Raw genomic sequence first — 21,867 nt, forward strand, 5'->3', positions numbered from 1 at the left:
AAGTTCTTGGTGAAAATGAAAAATGTGTCTTTTATTTTTACTTAAAACCGAAGGCACTTTTTGGCCAGCCCAATAAGTACTAGAACCTGGAATTTCCCCACATCATGACGTCTTCCAATATATTTTTGGCAAGCGTGTTAAATGGCTGTACCATAAATTTCCCAACCACACTGGAACTCCATGAGAGCGAGATCAGGTCTGTCTTGCTAAATCCCCACACCAAGCACCAATCCTAGCCTGGCACAGGGTAGATGCTCAATATCTATTTACCCACAGTTGTTGAAAGAGCTCCTCAACAACTCTTAAGCATTCAGATTGTTTCCAGATGAGCTGCCACCTTAAAGCACTTTTCTAAAGTTTATCCTTACTTAGTTTCGTGTTTCAGCAGAAAGGACTATGGGTGTGAGGGGTGGACGGTGTGTTGCTCAATGCTTTGGGTCACAGTTATTCATATTTTTATTTATGTGTGAAGTTTAGGACTCTGATGAAATTGGCAAGTTAAGCTAAACAAATCCGTAATTAAACAAATTGTTACTCCGGATTATATTATCAGAAATATTCCATGTCTTTGGGCTAGGGGGAAGTGTGTTATATAAATTAAATTGAATTTACTGTTAGGTTTTGTCAGAACTGTCATTTTATAGTCAAGGGTAATGGTGTCATAATAATTCAGCAAAGACAAATTCTCAGCCATAAAGCTGGGCAGTGACGAGAGAATGAACACAAGTTAAGTGGTAATCAGAACTGTCTCCTCGACCCGGGTAGCCCATACATTTTAACATCTGCTTCTCCATGCAAAAGGGAGTTCTTACCGGGTCTCCCATTTGCCCCTTTACGCCCACGCCAGGATTACCCTGGAAAAGAAAAGAAAAAGGAAACTAATTGCTTTGGAATATTAAAAAGTAATCACAAGTAATAAGACTTCTGGTTAAGCAATTTGTTGAAGTGTATTTATTAAATACTTCGGGAATTCTAAAAAGAGGGAAGACATGATTCTGACAAATATTAGTGGTCACTTATCTCATTGTACATGGACTTCATTTGTGTATCTTACTCATGGCCGCCTACCTTCAAACCTGGACTCCCAGGAGGGCCTGGAGGTCCCTAAATCAACAGCAGAAACACACAAATCAGTTATCAGTGATGGAGATCAGACTGTGCCCTTATTGGTTGTCCCAAGCTCCTCTTTAGGAAACGCTTAATTTTGAAACACACATGATGGACTTCCTCCCACGGCTGGGCTGCTTGTCCCTCCCAACCCCCTCCTGCCCCCCACCTCCAGGGACCCGTGCTTCAGGAGGGACTCAGGCTCATAATGGTGGGTGTTGGCTGATTCATCAGGTGATAATCTCGAACAGAACCCATCTCTGCCCGAATTGCCCAAGATGGCAATTCTGCTTTCTTTTGCTTTATTTAAGTATCAGGTCAGGGCTTTTAGAGAGACAGACTCAGCAGTGCTGTACTTACTGCTAACCCTGACTCTCCCGGATATCCCACTGGGCCTGCTGGCCCTCTCGCTCCCCTTGAGCCCTAAACACGAGAAAAATCAGTGAATTCGTTACCGAAAACCATAATCATCGTTCATGGGAGAGCTGCCTGCAATCCCAGGTGGATAAAGTACACCTGCCCTGCTGCGTCATCTTGGACAGCAGCCCTGACACAGCTGGGAAAAGGGCACCGAGCTGGCAGGCGGTAGCACTCTGGTGGGTGTGACTAACTCCTACGTTTGGGATTCAGTTAAGACCCAGAGGTCAATCTACTTATTCACAAATAAATCTTGTAGTAGCAAAAGTAGAGAACAAAGAAACCTTGTTACTCCTAAATTCCATATATGTTATAAATTTAACATACATCAAAATGCTTTTACAATATTAATATCACTTAGCATTAAATAAATTAAAATATTAATGTAGTTATACTCTAATATACCCTTTCAACGTGCCCTATAAGATCAGTGTGAATAGAAATGTCCCCAGTTCAAGATCAAGGCAATTCAGCCATTAACAATTTTCTGGAACATGTTAAGTTATAGAATAATAACACACAAATTCACAAGGAAAGGTTATAGTTGGGCAGTTCTAGAAGTATGGAGAAAGGGGCTCTGTTCTCCCACTCACCCTGCCCATGTCAAATGATTTGAGAGTGTGCAATGGCATTACTCTCTCCTAGAGAATGAATTGGTATTTAACAGTGACACCAAGGTATCTCATTGATAACGTAGAACTGTGCTTCTGCAGTAGTAAGGAAAAACCAAACTGGGAAAGTAATCCTGTCAACAGCCAGAAGTTACCAAACAAAATTATAGGTGAACCATTAGGAGGTAAAATTGTTTTCAGTTTTAATCTTGTGAATATTGATGAATTGGAAAGACAAATATAATCATTGAATTACAAATTCCAGGAACATGAAGATAGGGCAAAATATTAAATATAATACACAATTACTGATTCAGCAAGCAAAATAATTTTCACTGGACATATATTATTTAGGTAGTTTCTAAGCGGAATTATCTTCCTAAATATTAAGCGACTATAGCTACCCAAGCAATACCAAATGACCATTGCAAGATAGAAGAGAAAGGTAAGCCGGAGCTTGCTGAGATTCAAGGACGGCTCTGTGGGCCCGTGACCTGTGCAGTCACATGGCCTCATGCTTGATTTAATGCTCTGCTGTCAGCATCTTGAAATTTGTAATAATTTTTGAACAAGAGACCTACATTTTCATTTTGCACCAGGTGGGCCCTGCAAGTTAGGTAGCCGGTCCTGCTGAGATGCAAACTAGTGGAGACCATAGGCTATTTGAGGAGCAAACAGAAGCGCACAGCCTGCCCAGGAGACTTACTGGTAAGCCGGGAGGTCCTGGGTCCCCTCTGTCACCCTGCAATAGTATCAGTACATTGCATTAGAAGAGCAACACCATTTCCCTAAAACACACAACATAAAAGTAAAAACACACACACAGGACTTATTTGGACTGTCTGTGCAGTTTGTTCAGTTTTTCAGTGTTGAAAAGACATCTGTGGAAGGGCTCTATGGACGTGCTTTTCCGTCTCCATTCTTAAGCCCTGAATCCTACTTCTACTCAGCTGAAACTAGAGAAAGATTGCTGGAGTCGGGAGGACATGGAATCAAGATGAGATTTCATCTTTCAGTTTAAAATGTTCTAAAGAAAAAAAAAAAGCTCTAAATTCTCGATCCAGTGGTCCCATTTCATCAGTTTAACTGTCTGTCATCTGACTGGCAGACCCTTCCTCCCTTAATTAACACCTTGCTATCACCCTGGAGCAGATGTAAAGGGAATTCGTGTGGAAACCCTCTCTGCCTCCGGCCTCCGTGCACATCTACCGCTTTGTGACTCTGCCCTGAGACTCTACTCACTTTAAAGGATCAAGGGGTGTATATTCTCTTGAATACAGACTCTTTTTTTTTTTTCAAAATGTAAAATATACCGCAAAATATACATATGATAAATTTTAACATTTTAACCTTTTTTAAGTGTACGGTTCTGTGGCATTAAATACATTCATCATGTTGTGCAACCATGTTGTGCTTGCATTGTCCAAACATTTTCATTTCCTCATGGAAACCCTGTATCCATTAAATACTAGCCCCTCATCCCCCCTTCCCCAGCCCCTGGCAAGCACCATCTACTTTCTGTCTCTATGAATTTGACTACTCTAGGGACCCCATCTAAGTGGAATCACACATTTTTTGTCCTTTTGTGACCAGCTTATTACACTCAGCATAATGACCTCAGGGTTCAACCATGTTGTAGCATGCTTTAGAATTCCCTTTTTAAGGCTGAATAATATTGTGTTGTATGTGTGTATGTACTACACCCTGTTCATCCATTCATCAGTAGGTAGACACTTGGGTTGCTTCTACCTTTTGGCTATTGTGAATATGCTGCTATGAATATGGGTGTACAAATATCTGTTTGAGTCCCTGCCTTCATTTTTGGGAGAACATATCTAGAAGTAGAATAGCTGGGTCATAGGGTAATTACACGTTTCAGTTTTTGAGCAATCACCCTACCATTTTCCACAGCAGCTACACCGTTTTACATTCCCACCAGCAATGCACAAGGGTTCCAACTCTTCCACATAATTACTAACACGTTATTTTGTTTTTCTTTTTCTTTTTTTAATAATAATCATCCAAATGGGTATGAAGTGGATATAGGCTCTTAAAACCATTGTTTCTCCAAGGTTATTGATCTGCATGCCACTTTTATTAGGGATCCTCTGTTTCTCTTTAAGGTAAGGAATTCTCTATATTCATCTCCCTTTCTGTCTTGCTTGTTCTTTCTTGCACAATTACCAAAAAATACTCACCATAACTAACACTGTACTGTACATTATATTTTACAATACATGGCAGTATAAATTGTTATAACAGATCATCAGCACTGAGAGGAAGGCAGGGTAGATATTAATTTTCTTTCACAAATAAGGAAAATGAGGCTCAGAGAAGTTAAGGGGGTTCCTTAAAGTCACAGTAGTAGGTAAGGGTCAGTTCACTCCTTCCAATACATCATACTGGTTCCTAGAATGACCCTGTTTTTGATGCTAAGCTTATGAATGTATCATTTAAGCTATAAATAGAAGCATAGTGCTTCCTGTCTAACAAGTAAGAATAGGCACAGAGGCTCTAAACAAATATTGTAAGCTCACTTAAGGGATCACCACTCAGGTGTGCCCACTCCAGGTGGCACAGAACTTGGACCCTGATAGAGGCAATCTAGGACTACTTTTATCTAATTATTGTAGAATATCTTTCCTTAAGAGAAATGACCATGTCTTGAAAATGTACTGTATCTCTCCTCTTGAGTTTATCATATCTAGCGATCTCCTTCTGCTTATCCATGGCTACTCAGGTTAGAGAGATGCGGTGGTCATTCAAGAGTTTATTTCTGAATATTTGTACATCATTCTCTGTGAAAAACACAAAAGCATTTCATTTGCTAAGGACAGTGCTCTCAGGTTTCTACAATTTTCAAGTTCAATGGTGGTGACCTCTATCATCGTGAATGGTAAGTATTAATATCACAATATTTTAACTACAAAGTAATTAATGATTCTCAGCTGGAAGTGATTTTTCCCCCAGGAGACATCTGGTAATGTCTGGAGATATTGTTTGGGTGTGTGTGTGGGCGGTCAGGGGTGTGTTACTGGCATCTAATGGGTAGACGCCAGGGAAACTGTTCAACATCCTACAATACACAGGTCAGCCTCCACGACAAATGATTAACTGGCCCAAAATGTCAACAGTGCCGAGGCTGAGAAACCCTGAAATAAATGTATTCATTGCAACTCTGCGAGAATCATAGGGAGGGAGGGGAATTTTGCAGCCGGAGAAGCTAAAGCCAAGTGCCTTCACACAAGAAGTATGCGCCGTCCCTGAGGGTCAGGGTAATGCTCAAAACCAGTGTCCTCAGAGGCATTTTAAAGGAAATCTCAGTCCATGTGTTTTCTGCATGGATTTACTTATATAGAAAAACATTGTTTTAAACCCACCCTGATTGTAAAACTCACCTGAATACCTTTAATGACACCTAAAATGAACACTGAATTTCCTTTTTCTCCTTTTTTCCCAAGAAGTCCCTGAAAATAAAATATTCACTTTAAGAGAGGAAAAGAGCATATTACTATTTCTGTATTTTCTTTTGCAAATGAAATATTACTCACCAATAAAATTATCATTATAATCATATTTCACTAGTGGAGATTTCTTTATTCTCATTTTTATTATCATCCTAAGGTTGTCATATATACTTATTTAATATTTGGTTAAGATCTATTGAGGACTCTCCTAAGACAGAATATCTACTAATATATTTATAAATATATTACAAATATTTATATATATTATAAATATGTAATATATTTATATAGGTTATATACAATACTAATACATTTATAGCTGTTTACTAATTATTCAGCAGGAAAACTGCACTTTTCTTCACAACATAATGCACATAATACTTGTATTATACTTATAAGTAAACAAGTTTGCTCTTGTCAGTTAATAATTTATGCCCTAGAAATAGCAAAAAAATTATTTTATCCATTTAAGTATTTGTATTCAAAACAGAGCCTAGTTATCCGTTGTAAGATTAACTTTTAAAAAAACATAACATGTTCCTTTTAGAAGGTTTTTATACATAGCTGCAAGTTTGTTTACTTAGAGTAAGTTTTAAAAGTGAATGAAATACCTCAATGTATTTTCTCCCCCAAGTTTTCCTACTTAATATCTTAATATCCTACTTAATATCTTAATACATCTTAACTTGGTTACCACATGAAAATCCTACCATCTTCATGTAACAAGTTCCTGTGAAGGACATGCAGATTTCAAAGTTAATCCCTCTCAGGAGGGTGCTTGACTTCGCTTCCAATGGGAGATACTAAACAGTTTTGTGGTAAATTACATCAACGCTTTCCTTGAGAAATCAGATTTGCCTACACAAGCAATTGTTGCTTCACACAGTCCCAATACGTGTGAGTTTCACTTCCACAAATAAGTTACATCACACCAGTCCTCCAACCAACTGGTTCAAATTTCAGTTAGCACTGTGTATTAATTAACTGTGTCACTGCATAAAGTACAAACATCACTGCTGGCTCATTGGTCCACAAATCACTACATAAGTAACATGTGAATCAGGATCACCAACTGAGCATATCACTCCTTTCAAAGTCTATCAGCGACCGGTCACTAACATCTGTTAGTTCACACACAGACAACGAAGTATGTAGCTGTGTTGCCCCTTGTCTCCCAGTGATAAACCCAAAGGACATTTCATAAAAACAAATCGTTGAAAGAGAGGATTGCCAAGAAAGATGAAAATGAAGTGAGGAAATGAAAAATGCTAACAGTGGAGGTGAAATTCAAATAGAATGTAAGTGGAATTAGGGAAGGAATAGATATTGTGGGAATGTTGTCACTGCTGTCATTCAAGCCAGAGGGACTTAGGAAGGCAAACTTATCAACATAAAAGAGGGAAGTGGTTGTGACCAAAAGGATGAAGATGTGACAGAGGGAGTGACACAGGCAGAAGAATTTCACGTTAAAGAAACTCTCAGAGATATTTCACCACACTGGAAGCTGGTCCAAGCTTAGAGAAGAGTATGACATTCGCCAAAGCATAGAAAACACAGTCACTTCATGTCCTAAGTTATGGGACCAGAAGACAGCATGCACAGTTCAAACTGCCTTGATAAGTTTTTACAAAGAAAGAAAACCCTTTAATTTGCAATGTTTCTAATGCTTTAGATTACAATGTACTAAATAAATATTAGCTTAAAAGTTTTTCTCTATAAATTTATGATGTTTTAACAAAATATCTTAAAGGTCATGGAACGATAGTAATTTTCCCACTGGATGTAAAGGCTGCTTTGTGTGCCTTCAGATTGCATGCCATTCTTAACATCTCACACTGTGTGCAAAGTGAGCACTGCCCATATAAGAAACGGGTCAAGGGCTTCCCTGGTGGCGCAGTGGTTAAGAATCTGCCTGCCAATGCAGGGGACACGGGTTCGAGCCCTGGTCTGGGAAGATCCCACATGCCGTGGAGCAACTGGGCCCGTGAGCCACACTACTGAGCCTGCGCGTCTGGAGCCTGTGCTCCGCAACAAGAGAGGCTGCGACAGTGAGAAGCCCGCGCACCGCGATGAAGAGTGGCCCCCGCTCGCCGCAACTGGAGAAAGCCCTCGCACAGAAACGAAGACCTAACACAGCCAAAAATAAATAAATAAATAAATTTATAAAAAAAAAAAAAAAAGAAAAAAAAAAAAAGAAACGGGTCAAGGGAAAGAAAATTGCTTTGCAAAGAGATCATTATGACAAACTTCAGTACTGTGGTCAGTACTACGTGCTGTGTTCAAGCTAAAATCGAGAACCCGGCTCTCCTGAATGTTCACGGATGCGCAGTAGAAAGAGGCATGATCCAATTTGAAGATCTTAAGAGACGTGCCTTCACCAGACTGCACCTGAGCCCCCAAGGGGGCTGAGTTTGAAGATAAAGAGTGGCTGAGGAGCTTAACAATGGGAGTTGGTTGTTACTTGGTACCACAAGAAAAATGTACATATGGAAATTCCTTTTCGAGTTTTGTGTTCAGATCGATCGTTTCTACTACGATCTGGAACAAAAGGAAAATTCACAGAAGAAAGCAAGATGACTGTGGTGGTGATGAGGAAACCTTTTAGAAGGAATCTCAGGAAATGATATTTAATTAAAGAAATGGAAAGGCTGAAAAACAGTCACAGAAAATCAGCTTTGAAAGGGTAAATTATCTCCAGTCTTTATTTAAATGAGAAAAAAGGAAAAGAAAGAGGAGAAAGGGGATATAAGTGGTAGAGGAAAGGGCAGTTCTTGCTGAAGTTAGGTTTAAATAAAAGTCCAAATTTTTGAAGGAAAAATAAAAAACTAAGAGCTGTAAAGTTAAGTGTTGGATATTGTCAGCTGTTTCTGGACCTCCATTCCAAATCTCTTCCATTTATCTTTTTGCATTACAGGAGCTAGAAAGCTAAAAACTACATTTCCCAGACTGCTTTGCAGCTGGGTGTGACGTACGTTCCACCTGGGAGATGTACTTATGAGATCTGGGAGGCAGAATTGAGGAAGACATCCTCTTCGGGTACTGCTGATGCTGCCAAGCAGGAAGTTAGAAACTTGAGCGTTTGCTGATGTCTCGACATTGAGAAGAGCGGCCAGTGGTTGAGGTGCAGGAGCAGCTCCTGACTTCTGAATCTCAGCTAAGTCATGTGAGCCCTTGAAATCAGTAGTCCCATAGTGACCCTGGAGTTTCAATCCTCCAACCATTATAATAAGTGCCAAATTCCTGGTATTAAATTCCTCTCGGCTTGAAATACCTAGAGGGGTTTATGTATCTGCAGTGAACCCTGAATGATAAACAACCTAAGTTTTGCTAAGTGGCCTCCCTTCCCCTATCATCCATTCTCTGTATGGCCGCCAGGAGCATCGTGATAGAACATCAGTCAGATCATATTTCTTCCTTCCTTAAAACCATCCAGGGCTTCCCTGGTGGTGCAGTGGTTAAGAATCCGCCTGACGATGCAAGGGACACGGGTTCGATCCCTGGTCCGGGAAGATCCCACATGCCGCAGAGCAACTAAGTCCATGCCACAGCTACTGAGCCTGTGCTCTAGAGCCCGTGAGCCACAACTACTGAGCCTGCGTGCCACAACTACTGAAGCCCATGTGCCTAGAGCCCGTGCTCAGCAACAAGAGAAGCCACCGCAATGAGGAGCTCACGCACCGCAAGGAAGAGTAGCCCCCGCTCACCGCAACTAGAGAAAGCCCACGTGAAACAACGGAGACCCAACACAGCCAAAAATGAAAATAAATAAAATAAATAAATTTATTAAAAAAAAAAAAAAAACCATCCAGTGCATTCCCATGGCATGGAAAAGAAAACCCAGCTTCCTTCCATAGTCTACAAGGCCCCGTGTCTTCTAAGTCCTGCCCAACTCTCTGTCCTCATCCTCCGGTCACCCGCATTTGTTCACCAGGCTCCCAGTACACTTGTAATAGCTCTGTTTCTTGAACACATCCAGCCTGTTCCCACTGGAGGGCCTTTTCACTTAAGATTCCCACTAGGATGAACTGTGGCTGTCTTACTGGGGAGCCTTGTGGGCCAAGAGCTCCTCTTTCTCCTGGAAACCCTGGAGCACCTCTTGAGCCATTGTAGCCATCTATGCCAGATTTGCCTCTGGATCCAGGAGGCCCTGGGTGCCCCTACAAGAAACAAAATTATAGGTGAAGCATTTTTGCAAGAATACCATAACAAAAAGCTTCTGCAATATGGGTCCCCAAATTATGGCAACTGTGACTCACATGTCGTTCAGTTTTGTGAAACTTCCTTCCCCACCCACAAGAACTATGTAGCATAGTAAAAATAAATAAATCTATTTTCATATACCCCAATTTAAATTAATTTAGTCTGGAGTATTTTCAGAAATTAGGGAGGAAATCTTCCTTGAAATCCTTAGAAAGACTCTAATGAATTATAAACCCTGCCAAATACCTTTTCCTTCTTTCCTCTAGTTTTCATATCAGCAATGAGAGGTTTAAGCCCACTCCCACCATTAGGACTCACCAGCAAATACAAACTTTTGTAATGAGTATAAATTTATTTTCAGAACATTGTACTTGACCTGACAAGTATACGAGCTCATATTTTGGAATGCTTTTTTCCAATCTTTTTGAAAACCTTGTTCTTCAAGTAAAATGTTTTGGTCTCAGAGTTATTACACGAAATTGAAATGCAAGCACTCTTCCATTTACTAAAATAAGAAAATAAAGAAGAGTCTACCATATATATTATATATAATATATATCATATAAATATATTTTATATATATACAAAACATGTGATTTTAAGGGCTTTGATGAGTGTCTCTCCCTTCTTTAAAAAAAATGGAGAAAATTTAAGGATACTTACAGGTATCCCATCCAAACCTGGGAATCCAGGAACACCAGTTGGACCCTAAAATCCCAGAAAATAAAACAAAGATATAAAAGCTACTAAATTATTAGATTAACAGGTTAATTTACTTAAAAACATTAATAATTAATAACTTGTTTTAAGAAAAAAACCTTATCAGCCATTGTCATCTATTTTTACATTAAGGAGCTCAAATGCCAACATTTGGAAATCAACCATTTGTGCTTTTCTTTTTGTACTTAGGAAGCCAACGTTGGCAATATTAGTTCAAAGAATACATTCAATACCCTATAACCGGAAATTCAACTTCTCAGACTCTATTTATCCTAGAGAAACAAACTCTTAAATGTAAACACAGGTAATTTACAGGACTGTTTTTGCACACTTGCACTACACGAAGTTAGACTAGGATCTCAAATTCTCATCAATGGGAATAAACTATAGTTTTATCCATATTATGGCATATCATAGAGTGTTTTTAAAGGAGTAAATTCAATCTACATAAATTGATACGGAATGATCTCCAAGCCATATGGTTGAGTAAAAAAAAAGGCTCTGCATGATACATATAGTATCAGTTAGGTTTTTTTAAAAAGCCATAAAGAAAACCACTCCTCACTGGGTCAACTCATGTATTTAAGTGCCTAGAAAAGGTCCAGAAAGGCATGCACCTCTGGAAAGGGGTTAGGAATGAAGACTGAATATTGAAGAGGAGTTTAGACTTGATTTTTCTAAGGTTCAAATAGGTACTACTCGTGATTATTAAAAAATCTGGCATAGCAATTCTGGTGAGTGTTTAATATGAATCTTTCACTTACGAAGAGGCTTACCTTATCACCCTTGTCACCTGCTGCTCCAGGAAGGCCACTGTCACCTCTCATCCCTTTCTCTCCTGGAATTCCAATGGGTCCTGGTGGCCCCAGGGGTCCAATAGGACCCTGTGGCCCTGGTGGTCCTGGTTGACCCTAAGAAGCAAGATTAAAAAGGCGGGGGGATGGATGATTCTTAGGTAATGTTTTCTAACAAAAAAATATGGTGACTTGGGTTTACAGAAAACTGGAAAATTAAAGATGGAGCAAACTCTAATAATAGAAGCACGAACGATCAATTAATTATAAAAAAAGAAAATGTTGCCTTTTTCAATCTGAATCAAAGCTGTACAATAAATTTGAATTACTGCATGTACACACACATCTATAAACTAATTATAGTTCTCTTACTATTTTCATTCTGTCATTGAAATTTATAAATCTTGAGCTGTTTAGTGAAGTAAGTAATTTTTAAAAATCAAAGTCTCATTAACATTATGTAAGTGACACAAGTTAAGAGTGAGGAAAAACTGCCAGATATTTTATTTACTTCAGATGGCTCATAATTTGTCTGCCCTTTTAGGGGGGAAACATTTCTTTTTTAGCTGCTTTTATCTAATTTATTATCCGTAATTTGGAATCAGGCTCTCCATGTCACATTATTTTTATGCAATCCAACTTTCTTTCCATGAATGAAAACATCACCTTTTATCTTAGGCAAAGAAGTTTTAGGAACTCAGTTCTCCCCCTAAACCCACAGTGGGAACATCTCTGGGACAAAGATGAGGAACTCCTTCTCCCTTTAAGCCTGTTCTCCGTTGCATTTAGATGCACTGATGCAGTGAATGAATGTTCAGTTATGACAGGGAGTCTCACAGCTCTTTCTAGGAGTAGGAAGGTTGGTATGTCTCAGCATCCGTTTCTCTAACTTCCGGATGATCATATCTAGCTGCCTCTTTGACATCTCCTTGAATGCAATGGTACCCTCATCTTAAAAAAATCCAAAATGGAACTTTTGATTTTACCCCCAAATTTGATTCTCCATCCACTGTCCCTATCTACCCAGAATCCAGCCCCAGAATCCTGGAATTCACCCTGGATATTCCTCTTTCTGCCACACCTACATTTAAGCCATGATCAATTCCTAACATTTCACTTCCAAAATGGGTCTGAAACTCACCCACCTCACTGTCTGCCTTGCTGTGACCCTGCAGGTCCGCATCAGTGAGACCAGTGTTCCAGGCTCCCACATGGCTTTCCAGCTCCCTCCAACCCTCCTCCCTGCCTCTCTTCAAGTGACATTAAAACAGAAATCAGATCACGGCATGGCCCTGCTTTTTAAACTTCCCTTGTCTTCCCACTACATGTAGAATAAACCTCGTGCTCCTCACCTTCCAGGCCTTAGAGGGTGTGGCCCCAGATTCCCTTGCAGCCCATGTTGTGCCCGCCCCACACTCACTAAGTCCCAGCCACGCTGCTCTTTCCTGTCTTCGGGCCTCGGTGCGAGCATTCTCTCCGGATGGCTCTTTCTCTAGATCTGCACATAACGTGGCTCTCTCCTAAACGGCCACCAGTGAAGGAGGATCTCCAGTTCATCCTCACCCCCGTCAGTCTCCATCAGGGTATCCTGTGCACTCCCTTCTTAGCATCTTAGCATTTCACATTTTTTAAATTATGTATTTGCCCATCAGTTTGTTGTCTGCTCTCTGACTAGACACTAGCACCATGAGGGCAGGGGTATCTGCTCACCAGTTAAGTCTTCCATCTACCATCTACCGTGGCCTTTGGCTCAGGAATGAATGAATGAATGAGGGGCAGATGTGGCAGTGACTATTCTCACAGGCTTAGTGGTCCAGCCTGACCATCGATCCGCTCCAGACACCCTCTACAAGGGCCCTGCATGATTGGGAAAGTGATTTTTGAATGTTGCAAAAACCTATTCTACCAAATGTAATCTTTATGACAGACAGATTAATTTTACACATTCAAACTTGTTTACTTTTTATGACATAATCAACTCATGGGAACAATGAGGCTCTTCAAATGAACTTAAGAATCTAAAATCAGGGTTTCTAAATGATACTTCTAGCCTCAGCATTCAATCTCTGTCTATAATTTGATGTGAGCAGAAAGTATCTTAGATTCATATGTTTTTTTAAAATAACTTGCTTTGCATTCTTAAGATAATACCCTTAGATTAGGTAAAGAGAAGCTTTATAATGAGACGTTTATAACAAGGCTTTCGCCGATGCAGGGTGACTTGGTCACATGACACCATGCCCTGTGGTGGCTAATGCGTCCAGCTGTGTTGTCTAACACATTTCAGAATCCATGCTTTATTTCACTACATTTTGAAAACACTCTATATTCATCTGAAGTCAGGCTGTCACCTGCAATTTTTTTATGCTTTTTAAAAATTTTCCAAAGATTTAAGAAAAAATTCATTTAATATCCCCTTTCCCGACCCAAACAACACGGGTAACTGCATTCAAAGAGCAAGTAAGTCTTGATATGTGGAGAGAAAAGCTGAGTGGATATCAGGAGATATCTGCTTAGAACTTTTAAATCTCTGGGCAATTTCAACCTTAGTGCTCAACTCTAACCGCGCACGGGACCCTATATAAGAATGTAGGGCGATCCTTTGGGTGTATGGGGCCCAGGGAAAAATATGTTTTGGAGAGTCCCACCTACATAAAAATTTGAGTCACCTGAAATCAGTGTACCAGTGTCATTCTGGTGACCCAATCTCAGGAATTCCATGAACGAAGAACAAACTCCCACAAGCGGGCAAGTGAGACTGTCCTATTAGGCGACCACCCTCTTGATACCAGGGCCCAGCCATGGGGCCCCAGCCCAGCCCAAGAGCATGAACCCCAGAGCTCCTCATGTGGTCAACTCCCACTGGATAAAGGGTCAGAGAGCATCCTGCTGAAACTACTTTTAAGCCCAAGGTGGTGCCGCTGCTGCCTGGGTGCCACTTCAGCAAACCTATGTAACTTCTGTGCCCCTGTAAATGCTCCTCATGACCAGAAATGGAATCTATCCAGTCAGCTGATTGCCAGACGCCAAGCCAACTTTGGGCTCTACGCGTACTTCCTTGTTCCTTATTCATTTCTATTTTTCTCTTCCTTGTTCCTTACTCTTTACCCTATAAAGGCTTCTTGACTTCTCCCCATTTTGCAGTTCTCCGGATCCTTGGGAACAGAGGCTGCCCACTTCATGAGGTGTTAAATAAAATTTCTTTGTATCACCTAAACTGTCTTGAGTTTTAACAACCTTGAAGGGAAGAAACAGATGCTGGGACCCATCGGTCCTGGTCCCCAGTTGGGGTGCCCCCTTGGACAGTGCTGCTGGCCTCGGTCAGGCCCAGACACAGGAGGGAGGCGGGCAGGGCCCTGCCTGAGGCGGGGCCTGGGGTCAGGAGCCCTGCTTGTCTTGGTCTAAGGACAATAATGCAAGAATATTCACCACATCATCTTTGGTAATATCAAGAAAAACTGGAAATCCCGTAAAAATCCCAAATGAGACTGATTGAATAAATTATGGTATCTTCATACAATGAAATACCGCATAGGCTGTCTTAGTCTGGGTGCCCCAGAAGCAAATATAGGACAAGGCATCAATGCAAACGGTTTACTTGAGAATAAAGGAGACATGGTGAGAAGGAGACGGGGTGAAGGAGCCGGGATGTGACACAGAGAAGGAAAGCCAGCCCATAAGGCTGTGGTATCAAGCCAGTTACCACCGTGGGTCACTGGAGCTTAACCCAGAGCGGAAACTCTGGGTGTCAAGGTAGAATACACACCTCAGGGTTATCCGGCCCGGGGTGAGGGAGTTAGGGTGTTTACCTCACTGGGGGAGGGCCACTGATGGTGGGTGGGAAGTGTCTGCTCCTGGGGCTTTGAGAAAGCCCACAAAGACATGAAGAGACTGGCAGCTGGAGACCCCCCCTTAACTGCCCCCCAAAACAGGAGCACTGAAGTAATAGGCCTCAGGGAAATGCACAGGGCCCAGACACTAAAGGACGAAGTAGGTCTCTCTGGATGGATATAGAACAGCCTTGTGATGCTCATGAAGAAGAAACAGAGTGACTGAGTTCCAGGCTCTGCAGTCAGCGCCTGTGTGTGAAGCCCAGGCCCACACTTACTAGCTGTGTGACCTTGGGCATGTTTCTTAACCCCTCTGTTCCTCAGCTTCTTTATCTGTCAGTGGCTTGTGGACATAAAAAGAACAATGCATGTAAAGTGTTTAGCATAGTGCCTGCACAGTAATGCTAGCTATTGTTAACATACATGATTGTTATTATAAATAGTTCATTGTTAAGTGGGAAAAAAAAAGCCGTGCATCATATGATCCCACCGGTAGAGAAACAAAGGGACATATATTTTCTTAAAACATATGTTTACAAATGAACATTTCTAGAAGGATATACAAGAAATGGCATGTTACCACATCTCAAGAGTGAGAAATGCAAACCAGGGCAATGATAAAGTCTGTTTTGTGAGCGTCTTACCATCAGCAAATGTGACTTTTATAATAAAGATTAATTACGATTTCTTTCATCATTAAGTCATTGACCTTACTAACATTACTGACAAACTTTAACATCTGCCTAAATTTTATAAATCAAAATCATACTTTGTACTTTCTCTTCTCTTCATGCTTTTTCATCATTATAATAGCTACTATTTCTTGAGTATCCATAAAAATACTAAAAGCTCAGCATTTTCAAGGAAGCTTAAATGTATAAATATGTGCTACAGAAAAGACAACAATAATATATAAAATCTAATTCTATGGGCACAAACCATTTGGGGGCACTTTGAGGGCATATTACTTTTCTCTAGGTATTATACAATTTTTAAACTACAATCTAGAAGTAAGAATAAATAATGAACTCAGCTGACCTTTTCTACCTGTTTTAATTAATTTTACTTGGTTTAGATTAATTACCATAAGTTAAAAGCTCCCATTTTTCCTAAATTAAAAGCTCAGGAAATAACTGCTTTTTCATTAAGTTTGGAAATTATCTTTGTGTCTTACATATAATTTACACAAAACTCCTAAATTATCTTTTGTGAATGCTGTACTTCACAATAACGTATTATTTAAAGACAACAAAATGCATGTTTGAACATAAAGGGTAACAGAGAGGACAGCCAATTCACTGGCTATAATTCTCTTTAATGTATTTCATTTTAGACACGCAATGCCAGATCCAGGGAGCTAATGGAACTTTGGGGAGAAAACAAAAAGGAGTGGAAATATTCAGCACAGTGGCAAGAATGATAAAACTCCATTCAACATAGAAATGTGTCCTGGTTTGAGAAAGTGCCATCTAAAACACTCACAAACAGAAGTACAACGAGGGATGGTAATTTGCATTATTAAATTCTTCCTCCCTCTCTTCCCCCTCCTCCCCCAGCCCTGATCCATCACACTAACACCCTTGCCGTTTCTCAACAAGCTCTGTTCTTCCACAGACTTCGGAGTCCTGTCCCTGAAGTGTCCCTCCCATGCCCTCCATGTCATCTCTCAATCCCACCCCCTCCGGAAAGACTCCGCTCATCTCCTGCCCTGGCCCCAAACCCTTCAGAATTAGATGCCTCTCCAAGCCGCCTCTATAATAACACTTCTCACTGGCTCCTGTGATCACCTCTTTGTCTGTAAGTTCCCAGGCCTACATCCACCAGACCGTGAGCTCCTGGAAGACAGAGTCTAGGTGCCCAAGGCCACGATGTTAAGACAAACAGAGAACAATAAATATTTTAAAATAATGCGGTCAGACCCACACACCCAACCCAAAGGAAGACTGTAAAGGAGGAAAAGGATCTGCTTTCTCCTGTCTCTGAACTGACATCCCCGGAAGTCTGGCTGAGAATAGCTATGCAGATCTGAGATGATTCCGTGCTGGGGCGAGCAGAGCAGTGGCCTTGAACACTGTAATGTCCGGTGTCTGTTGTTGTTGAGATATGACACAGGTGTTCTCCATCTTCTTTTCAACCATGCTAAATGGCAAACACAACCCCTACCTGGAAAAGTGAAAAAACTAACAGAAAGCACTAAATGCCTACTTTTTTATGGGGCAGACTTTGTGGTTTGTTTTCTGTGCAGTGCTGTTTTTTCCTCTTAATAGGTATTTTATTATAGGATAAATGTAAAAAATACTCTAAACCTTGTATAACAGTATTAAATCTATCAGAAAGCTGTTCACAAAAACTTCCCAAACACCAATCTTTGAAATAGTCATTGTTAGTTCACCCAATTTGAGTAAATAATTTATCCACAGTGATGGAGAGAACAATTCCACTTTCATTAAGTTATTTCATGTAAAAGAAGAAGCCAGTAAAAGAAAAAAAGACAATGTTTAAAAGTAAATAGTTGAGCTTACTAATTTATCAGACTACACCAGAATTAACTTCAGGATGAATGGGCATAAATAAGAAGCCCAGAAAAGACATTTCTGTAACTACAGAATCATTAAATAATCACAGGAATTTTGCATCTTTAAAATAAAAATTTTTAAAGAAATAGTCCACTCCTGCCCATGCACCCTCCACCCAGGATAGGCAATGGACCTCTGCACTGAAGTCACTGTAGCAAAGAGAAAAAATGCCCAGGGGAATGGCTGGCTTCCAGATGTGGGATCTCTGAATTTCTTTTTTTTTTTTTTTTTTGCATGAAATTGCCTCTGTGGTTTCCGACTTTCCGTAAGAGACGGTGAAGTCAGAAAACAGATTCACTAAATCCAGAAATGCCAATCGGCTTGACAGCTGAGGAAGCTCTGGCATGCCGTGGGAAGCCACCAGGCCATCGTCCTCTACCCAGAGGCCGGGCTGACACCGTGTCATCAGAGCTGTTATACGCACCTCCCCACTGTGGCTACAGGCGCACTGGGCTCTCGGGCCAGCTGTACAAATAAAGGATGAAGGCAATCGGAGTGGACGTGGAATCCTACACCTGCCTGGCTCTCCGAAGCCAGAACATTCCTCTAGGATTCTCCCTTGTTAATCGTCTGTGTCAGGCACGTTTCTTGAGCTGGGCTAAGATCAAACTATTTTTATTTCACAACACTTGGTAGACGAGACCAACAGATAAGAGGATATGTACATTTTTAAAACCCAAATCTCCACAACAGCCTTTTGGGCTGCCACTGATCTGCTTGCCTCCAGGGCCCAAACCGTATGGGGAATGACAAAAATCTAAGAAATCCTTTGTCATTTTAGCAGTATGAGGATGGGGAGAAATAGCTACAGATACACAATGACACATGCACGTACAAACACACTTTTTGTGCAACGACTTCTTGCTCTTTTTTAACCAGAGAATCAGTGCAAGGAAGTATAAATGAATGAATGAATGAACAAACAAATGAGTAAGAAAGATGCTTTTATTATACTAGTTACACATAAATTTCCAAATTACCCTTGGTCAATAAGATCATGACACTGATCATCAAAAGGGTCACAGGAAGGGGAAGGTATTTCTTTATTAAGCTCGGTTATGCACCTCCCAGTGACCATACCTTTCCTCCCTTAATCCAACCAGCAACACTGAGATTTTTATCCCTGTAGAAATGAGGAAAGCCTAGGGGGGTATAACTTACTCGAACTGAGGTGCCTAGTGAGCTTGAGTTCATACCTGGATCAGTCAGTTTCTCTCCAAACCTCACCTCCTTCCACGGCGTCATCCTGGCACCATGGAGGGTCCCTGCACTAAACCACACTCACGCTCTGCCTACCACGACATTTCAACTGCTTCCAGCCTTATCTTATTTGTAAACATTTTAAAAATTTTATCTTGATGTATTTTATTTTCTCTTATGAAGTTTTTTTTGGGGGGGGAAACAATAGTATTCATCAAATGAGTTAAAGACCTCCATTTTTGTGGTTCTCAAATCTAATTTTCTAGTCCCATCCTCTATCTCTGTTTTCTAGAAACTTCCTTGAATCTTCTTCCCTGTAAATTTACACTCATCATATCAGAGGTGAGCTCATCATCCCAGACTAGTTTCCCTGCCTTTTTTTCTTCCCTGACTCAGCAGATGGCAACTTGGTTCCTTCCATCATTTAAACTCCCCACGCAGCTGTCAGCTTTGGTGATTCCCCCCTTTCCCTCCTTATCCATTCCGTCCCAAGACCAAGCCTATCGCATCTTTCTTTGAATTAAATCTCAGGTGTCTGTCTTTCTTTCATCCCACCGTAGAGACCCTGGGTCGTGGTCTGGTCATCTCAGGTGGGGGACACAAGCACCAGCCTCCCCAGCTTCTCTAACTCCAGTCTCCTCCCCATTTCCACATGTAACTGTCAACTGACCTTCAGTCTTCCCTTTGCTGTGTTACTGCTTCCATCAACACCTGCAATGAACACAGTCTACCTTCCTCCACCCCAGCCAACCCTAGTCCCTGTGTGTCCACACCTACACCCTCTGCTCCAATTACACTTGCGCCTTCTGTTTGCCTGAGGCAATAGCAGCCTTTGTCCATCTGTAGCTCAAATCCAACCTTCCTCCAACCAAAACTATGATGACAGCAATGATGACGAGGTTAGCGTACCCGTCACTGAACACTTACTCCATTCTGGGCACTGACACAGCACTGTGCATTCTTCTCATGGAATCCTTACATCCTTAAAGCAAAAAGCCATCCTGTATCTACTTTTTCCTTCTGAAATGAGGAAGCTGAGGCTCAGAGAGATGAAGCAAGTGACCCAAGGCCACTTGGCTACCACCTGGGGAAGCAGAGTCGTACATGCTTCCCTTTTCACCCTAGTCCTTATCAATCTCACTCTGGTACACACTCTCATGTCCACCCTCAAACAATTAACATAATACCTAAATAGGCTCAGCACCTATTTTTCATTATTGTTTTGTGCATGTTACTTTAATATCTGCTTGGGGTGATGTCGTCTAGTAAGATGTTTGAGGCCAGGAATCCGTGTAAATTTTTATTACCACCTCAGCACCTTGGCTACTGCCTTACACAGTATAAATTCTAAACATATACTCGTGGCCTTTTATTATTAAAATCGACAAAGAAGCCTTAGGCAGCCCCCCTCTGCCTTTGTAACACTTGGCTGTAATTCAACGATTCAGCCCCTAGGTGGCACTATAACATCACTTAAACCCTCAAACGGGACTCAATGCGCAGCTACAGAGCTGGTGCCTCCAGGGTCCTCCCCTATCACAGATGTAAAGGACTGTTGGAGATCCAGAAGGATCATAAAATAAATAACAAAAAGGTGTTACTCAAAGAGTGCACAGTCCAAGGAGACCGGACTGCAATGGCAGAGTATTTTCTTGTACCTTAAGTTCACCTCACTCAATGAGGGCATAAATTTGTCAGTTTAGCCTGTAGTAACGCTGACTCAGGATCTTCAGCTGTGTTCTTTTTTTTTTTTTTTTAATGGATGTAAAATGAATACTATTTTTTTTCATAAACAGAAGCAGGACAATAGTGTGGTCTTCCAAACCAGTCAGGTAAAACTCACTTATTAATGTCTTTTTATTCGATTAATAAGCTATATTTTCTGTATCTTTTTTTTCTTCCAAGTTCTTTTTTTTTTTTTTGGCCGTGCCACACGGCTTGTGGGATTTTAATTCCCCGACCAGGGATTGAACCGGCCCTCAGAAGTGAAAGCGTGGAGCCCTAACCACTGGATCACCAGGGAATTCCCTATGCTGTACATCTTAAACTTATACAGTGGTGTATCAATTATAACTCAATAAAACAGTGGGAATTCCTGAGTTCCAGGTTCGATCCCTGGTCGGGCAACTAAGATCCTGCAAGCCACCTGGTGCGGCAAACAAACAAACAAAAAAGATAAAAAAGATGTACAGCATAATGATTTAACTCACATCATGAAATGACTATCACAATAAGTGTAGTAAACATCCATCATGTCCTATGATACAGATACAAAATATAAGAAAAAGATCAGCTGTTTTCTTAAGAGGCAGCTTGGTGCAGTGGGGAAAAAACACTGCACTGAGAACTAGAAGACACGGCTTTGCCACCGAACAATAAATAAGGTCCCCCACCTACTGTATAGCACAGGGAACTATATTCAATATCTTGTAATAGCCTAAAATGGAAGATAATCTTAAAAAGAATATGTGTGTGTGTGTGTATAAAACTGAATCACTTCGCTGTACACCTGAAACATTGTAAATCAACCACATTTCAATAAAGAAAAAATAAGGTCACCCCTCGAGCCAGGTCATGGAAGAGTGGTTTTCCCATTTTTAGAAACGGCATAACATCAGCCCAGCATCGCACACCTGCTGTGGGAACGGAACAGGCAGCGCTGAGAGCTCCTGGTTGCCGCCTGAGAAGCTTGAACCCAGGCGTCTCTCCCTCCCTCTTCCTTGCTCTGCTCTCCTGGTGTCCCTGGCCCTGGCCCTGCCCAGGTTTTTCTCCTGCCTGTGTCTCCGCTGCTGGCTCCCCTTCCTCTTGGGGCAGGCGGGCTGGGTGGGATTCCCCCTGCACCTCCACTGGGCTGCCCTGCCTTCTCGCTTTCTCTTGGGCAAACCTGTCCATCTCTATGGGGTCAATGACATCCAACTCAGCACCCCCTCTATTTCCCTCACTCA

The 21,867-nt window shown here is 41.2% G+C and overlaps 1 protein-coding gene across 1 annotated transcript in view; it reads right to left on the reverse strand.

Moving 5' to 3' along the window:
- COL4A4 (collagen type IV alpha 4 chain) overlaps positions 1-21,867 on the reverse strand; it is a 140,837-nt gene that overhangs the window by 83,299 nt on the left and 35,671 nt on the right. The window contains exons 4-11 of the mRNA XM_057551094.1: positions 11,299-11,433; positions 10,466-10,510; positions 9,643-9,759; positions 5,534-5,602; positions 2,842-2,877; positions 1,468-1,530; positions 1,069-1,104; positions 813-854 (exon numbers count right to left, since the gene is read on the reverse strand). Of these exons, the coding sequence (XP_057407077.1) occupies positions 813-854; positions 1,069-1,104; positions 1,468-1,530; positions 2,842-2,877; positions 5,534-5,602; positions 9,643-9,759; positions 10,466-10,510; positions 11,299-11,433 (543 nt within the window). The remainder of the gene's footprint in view (positions 1-812; positions 855-1,068; positions 1,105-1,467; positions 1,531-2,841; positions 2,878-5,533; positions 5,603-9,642; positions 9,760-10,465; positions 10,511-11,298; positions 11,434-21,867) is intronic.

The sequence above is a fragment of the Balaenoptera acutorostrata genome, chromosome 8 (genome assembly GCF_949987535.1).
Source record: "Balaenoptera acutorostrata chromosome 8, mBalAcu1.1, whole genome shotgun sequence".
NCBI classification, from domain to species: domain Eukaryota; kingdom Metazoa; phylum Chordata; class Mammalia; order Artiodactyla; family Balaenopteridae; genus Balaenoptera; species Balaenoptera acutorostrata.